Raw genomic sequence first — 6013 nt, forward strand, 5'->3', positions numbered from 1 at the left:
GCCTGCTTCCAAGAGCTGGAAGATAAATGACAAAACTTGAGACTCTGCTGAAAAAAATGGTCAAAATTGGTTTCTATATTTCATAGTGGCTTAGGCAGGGGTATGTGCATTTTAATCACACATCTATAAAAATATGGAATCTTCCAGGGACAGAGAGGGCACAGCAGATATATATAGTAATAATGTTGAATATAGGAGAAATACTGAACCCTCTGCATGCATGTTACAAAGATGGTCACCACCCAGGTACACAAGCATCCAAACACATCCTAACAAACACAGACAAATAAAGCTCTCTCACACAATCCCCTGTGAGCACTAAACCAGAGAGGTACATCTGTACCACACTCTTGGGCTGCAATTAAAAATGTTATCTGCAGCGATGCAGCTCTGACAGGCTGTCACAGCACTTAAAACTAAAATTCAACAAGTCTGTGCATGACATTTATTTTAAATGAAGCACTTACACATCTTTAACAGGCAGCTCACAGACATCAACTTAGCAGCAAACAGGTATATCAGACCATACAGACCAGGTTGACTGACATTCCAGGCACTGTACTTAGTATAAAACACCAGGTACCAACACATGGCCAGAATCTTTAGTCTTTACGGCTCACGACAGCAGGAGGCTCTGCAAGATTCCCTGATCTTACAAATATCAGCAAGTAGGATTGCCTAGGAATTTGAGTTCAAGCTATTTCCCATGAACAGCAGCTTCCACTACTTCAAGCTCTCCAGGCTGCATCTTTGTCTCAATTGTTCTTACACTGCATACATCCAAAACTGTGGCCTTAGTCAGTTCATTCTTTGTTCTCTCCACTTGGGGACCTCTGGTTCTAATGCCAACTGCAACCAAGATGGTTTCCATCTGTCGCATGTAATCCAAATGTCCCTTTACCTAAGGAAAATGGAGTGTAACTAGTTAAAGTTTCTGTTTCAAGATTTTGGTGCCATAAGAAATATTGTCTATGCACTCACCACAGAAGACAAGTCAACATTGACCATCCTACGGTCATCCAAGTTTACAGGCTGGAGACCAGCAACCATCATTTGAATAGAGGAACTACGGTACAAAAACCTGAGCAGCCAGTCACCTCTGGAAAACAATCACACACAACAGATAACCAAATTCCTTATAAAAATGTCAGACCTCACCAATAATATAGATAAGTGTTTTTGCCCCTTTTATTTAACCTGGTCATGTAATGTATTCCACTGGTGAGATGACACATGTATTTGTTGCTAAAAATTCTTTTGCATTATTCTGTATTTTGATAATTGTTCCAAAAATCTAAGACATTTGTAAGGAGTGTCATAACAAAATAATCTGAAATTAAATCAGAATTTAGCAGCTAGGCCACAGCAAATGCCTATTTTTAAAAAATGTTTTTATTCTTTGTCATGTGGTACTGATTTTGCTGTGGCCACGTTTTGTTTACCTTACACTCAAATGCTAAATACTTAATGAACCTTATATTTATTATTGTAATATATAATAGATTGGTTATGTATAAAAAAAAACTTAAAAGATTTATAAATAGAAGTTATTATTTAAACACACTGGATTAAATCTACACTGTTCAATCCAGTTTCACCATTACAGGCTTTTACTAATCCACTACCAGCACCACTACCAATATATTTTCTCACCTACAATATCCATTGACAATTCGTCCCGATACGACTTTGGTCAGACTTTCCCAATGTTTTGCTGTTCCTTCCACTGGAGCCCCCAGCAAAACAACATCTTCAATGATACCCTGACAATCTTAATCAGAGAAATGTACACAAGAAAATTACATCAAAAATATGTGTTTATACTTATATACTTTTTATGTCAACAGATACCAAAATGAAGTGAATTGCACTTCAACTCTTCTCTTTCAGTTTAACTGTACCTACCCTTTTCCTGAGAAAGTTCCTGGAGACAGAAATAGATGACTCTAGCTCCAAGGCTGAAGCCAACAAGCGTCACTGGCCGCTTTCCCTATGGACAGAAAAGTAAGTTCAATAACCACACACAGCACACCATGGGACAAGTTAAAACTGTTTTGAGGAGATTATTTAAGTAATCATAAGTTATTAAAAACTAACAATTGTGCACTGAACTTCTCTTTCTAGTTTAACTTCTGATTATTTCTACTTTATCTGCCCACAGCATTAATCTTTAATCCGCGTTAAATCCAATCTAAAGCATAAAATTGGCATTAATTTCTCACCTGCTGCCGACTTCTCAACACTCGAGCTAGCTGTTTGCCCACTTCCACAGAGCGGTGCAGACACACACTCCATGGATTGTCAATGACACTGGCAACAGCAAGAAGTGAGGCTGGCCATGCCAATGCAGTCATGATTCCTTTAGAAGAAAAAAGTCAGTTAGACTCAGGGCAACTACTAGAACAGTAGCAATAAAAAGCTAGCCTTTACATTTCACCTGAAAGTATGGTGTACTTGAGTGTTTCTTGAGCCACCATATTGACAAGTCCACTTAACAAAGTCACCATAGCATTGCCCAACTCCAAGAGATATCTGGACTCCCATGCAAGGCAGTATTGCTCCTGAGAGTGTAATAGTGTGTGCCAAGGAGTGTGAAAGGAGGCTGTCGAGAGTACAGACACACATTAAGCAAGATTTTGTTAGTAAAACATTTCATTAGGTTCTTAAGTACATAAAGTGTTGTTCAATAATACTATGGTATTTTATCTCTATTATTGTACTGTTATAGAAAATGTCAAAAACTGAATCATTTAAAATTTGAAATTTGTGGAAAAATCCATTGTGCCTATAGTATTTCTAAAGTAAAAAACAATGTTACCAAATAATTCTTGTTGAGGTTAACGTGGAACTTATTTTTTATTCAATTCAAACAAATCTTATGCCAACGAATATCATACAGTAATAAGTTTATGTCCCACATTAATTTAGTAAGCCAGATTAATTAAACATGAGATTGTGGTAAGCCAGAGTCTAACGCAGCTGTATTAGGTACAATCCACAAGCCACCCACCCATTTTCTAATCTGTTTATGTGGTTCTAGGTCACATGAAGCCAGTCCCTTCCCTAGCAGCCTAAAATGAAAAGTGATAACCAGCTGTGGGATGGGATACCATCCGATCACTGGTACACCTATGCACACATCTGGCACTAATTTACTCTGATGCAATTAATCTAAGCAACAAATACTGCAAAAGAAAAACAAAAAAAAAAACAATGCCGACATGGGCAAAATATCCAAACTCCAAATAAACTGAATCTGGACCAAGGCTACAAAGTGCTACCAATGTGTCACAATGCCGCAGTTGACACTAGTTTTACAGGGCTGAATTCAGTGCTAGGGGAATCATTTTTAAATTTGAAGATCATCTTGCATAGCAAACAAATTAAAAAAAACTCGGTGTATTTTTTTTTTCTTCTCAGACTCTACTGCACAGTCCATACTACCATGAGAATAACTTCATCTAATGCACTTTGAAAAATATGCAGCGAAGCTAAAACTCACGTGGGGAAACATGTTCATAGCACTGTATGGGGTGAGGGATGATTAAAATTAGTTCATATATTTCAATTGGCAGCAAATCAAGTTCAGTAAATGAACAGATTAATATTTGAACTCTTGTAGAAAAGATTCCAAATGAATTCCAAAAAAGGGAGCTGATATGTATGATTTACCTTCAATAATTAGTCATTCATTCCTGGAAATTCTTGATTGAGACAAAATATAAGAATAAAGCCTACGATTAAACATATTCAGCCATAGAGAAGCAAATCAGAAAACAGCACAGGAGACAGAGCCGCATTTCCCAGAATTCATCAAACACTGATTCAGCAACCTTTGACTGTAAGGCTTGCAGTTTTATAAATAATAAACATTTATATCTGAATCACTAGAGAAGGAAACTCCAGTTGTCTGTATAATGTTCTACATATTTCTGCTATCACATTATAAACATATGCCAGATTTGCAGATAACAAATAAACAAATGCAAGGCAGCTGGATATAAATCTCTAAACTTAAAGAAAAAAAAACTAGAAAAGTTCAGGTTTTAATTAAGCCTTTGCATGAAAATCATTAGCTCTCTTGCAGCATCAACAACCAATCAACCAAGTAGTAACCTCAACCGAACATGTTTTGTGTCCTCTTAACACATGGTTGTCTCATCAAAAAGCAAATAAGATGAAAGAAGACAAACATAAAAAAAGATAATATATGATTGATGAGGTTTGAGTCCACACATGCAAACCAGAAAGAAATACAGAACTAAAACAAACTGAATAATGCATTTTTTCCCCAACTGAAAGAGTAATATAAGTGAGAATAAGGACATAAAAAATATTAGAAAAGCAATATCTTCAGTATATAGCTCCTATTTAGAACTTTGGAAAAATCACAAGTTTTGCTATACTGTAATATTTATTATGAGAATTAATTTACAAACTATTATTTCCCTAACATAGAAAAAACGTATATTTCATTAGACTGTATGGGTCTCCAGTCTGTACTGCTTGCACCTTTCTGTTTCTCTTCATTTAAGCCATTTTTCAGGCATCTCACCAAATTCTCCAGCGCATAGCCAGCCTGTCACTGCTACTGTGATGTGGAGCTGCTTTCCTTCTGTCAGGGTTAGAAAATCAAATTCCTCAATCTCCCCCACTCGCTTTTTCATCTTATAACCTGTATAGGGAAAAAAACTTGCTTAGGTCCATTCCTTTGAAGTTTACAGTAGGCAACTGAGGAACTGAATGAGCACCTGGATGACTAACAAATAAATAGGCTCACCTGTCAATCCGGCTCCTGCAGCTCCAAATAAAGAAGCCATCACAGCAATACCAGCCGTTGAGCCCAGTGCTGCTGCTCCAGTGGTGCCAATAAGTGCTCCTGCTCCAGCTGCAACCAGAGGTGCTGACAATCCACCAGTAAGCCCTAAGAATGACAACATATTATTAAAACCAGCTCATTAGATGACACAATTAGCCACCATACTTGGAAAAAACTGGGCGCAGTGAGTGTATCATATATACTGTAGATGAACATTCTCTTTCTTCATCCTACTTTAAAAAAAAACTCACCAATCAAAGTGCCACCCCCAACAGTGGCCAAGCCAATCAACAGGTAACGCTGCAGCTTCTTTTTTGTTTCCTTCCTGACAGCTCCCTCCTGCTCCCTACACAAAATATACTTATTAAATAAAATAGGGGACATTCACTTCAAGCAAAACATGGTGCTGACCAGTCCTTACCTGTATATTTCCTATACACGATGCAGATAAAAGAAGGAGATAAGTAGAGTACATTATTCAACCTAATGATGCCAGACCCCAACCTCTTTCAAAGACTCCCATTGACGACTCACATTTACTTACTCAGGCTGCTGTTCTTGCTTCTCTTTAAGAGAATGAACTAGTGTGCCCTCAAAAATTTCCAGCTTTTCCAGAGGAGCTCTCAGTAGGCAACTGAGGTGCTGGATGAGCACTCGAGCTCGTGCATCATACTGTCCTGTCAAAAAAAGCAGATGATGGGTCTTGTTTAGTGCCAAAGAATCTTTATAAAGTGCTGCACTCACTTGGTTCATTTTTATCCAATGAAAGTTAATTTACGTTTAACTCACCCTTCCTAAGAGAAAAGGAAACAAGATCCTAAAAAAGAAAACAGTAAGAGGGTCCATATCAGCTTTGATTTAGAAAAAGAGTAAGAAAGGAAACTTTCGTTACCTGCCCGCCCAACAAAAAAGCTCACCTGTATAATCAAAATAGACTGTCCGTCCAATACAGGCTCCTGCAGTAACAGGGAGGCAAATGTGTCTGTCCCATCATCACCTAGGCCACATGAAAATGCAGTCATGGCAGGTAGTACAGATGTGCAGAGACCCAGCCAGGATACTAGAGCCTCCACAAACGCCACCCTGAAGTCTCTGTTAGAAAATGGCAGTAATAAACTGTGTGAGGCATCCAGTACTAAAACATACAACCTTCTAGTTCTCCCACCTTAAGTAGTTGTGTGATCTTTTAGTCCT

At 37.9% G+C, this 6013-nt stretch overlaps 1 protein-coding gene across 1 annotated transcript in view; it reads right to left on the reverse strand.

Moving 5' to 3' along the window:
* Positions 1-48: 48 nt before the first annotated feature.
* tmco4 (transmembrane and coiled-coil domains 4) overlaps positions 49-6013 on the reverse strand; it is a 13329-nt gene continuing 7364 nt past the window's right edge. Inside the window, exons 3-14 of the mRNA XM_039756012.1 lie at positions 5737-5911; positions 5609-5636; positions 5364-5496; positions 5071-5165; positions 4781-4924; positions 4556-4675; positions 2438-2602; positions 2223-2359; positions 1906-1990; positions 1654-1771; positions 982-1099; positions 49-901 (exon numbers count right to left, since the gene is read on the reverse strand). Coding sequence (XP_039611946.1) covers positions 698-901; positions 982-1099; positions 1654-1771; positions 1906-1990; positions 2223-2359; positions 2438-2602; positions 4556-4675; positions 4781-4924; positions 5071-5165; positions 5364-5496; positions 5609-5636; positions 5737-5911 — 1522 coding nt within the window. The 3' untranslated portion in view covers positions 49-697. The remainder of the gene's footprint in view (positions 902-981; positions 1100-1653; positions 1772-1905; positions 1991-2222; positions 2360-2437; positions 2603-4555; positions 4676-4780; positions 4925-5070; positions 5166-5363; positions 5497-5608; positions 5637-5736; positions 5912-6013) is intronic.

The sequence above is a fragment of the Polypterus senegalus genome, chromosome 6, assembly GCF_016835505.1.
Source record: "Polypterus senegalus isolate Bchr_013 chromosome 6, ASM1683550v1, whole genome shotgun sequence".
NCBI lineage: Eukaryota > Metazoa > Chordata > Cladistia > Polypteriformes > Polypteridae > Polypterus > Polypterus senegalus.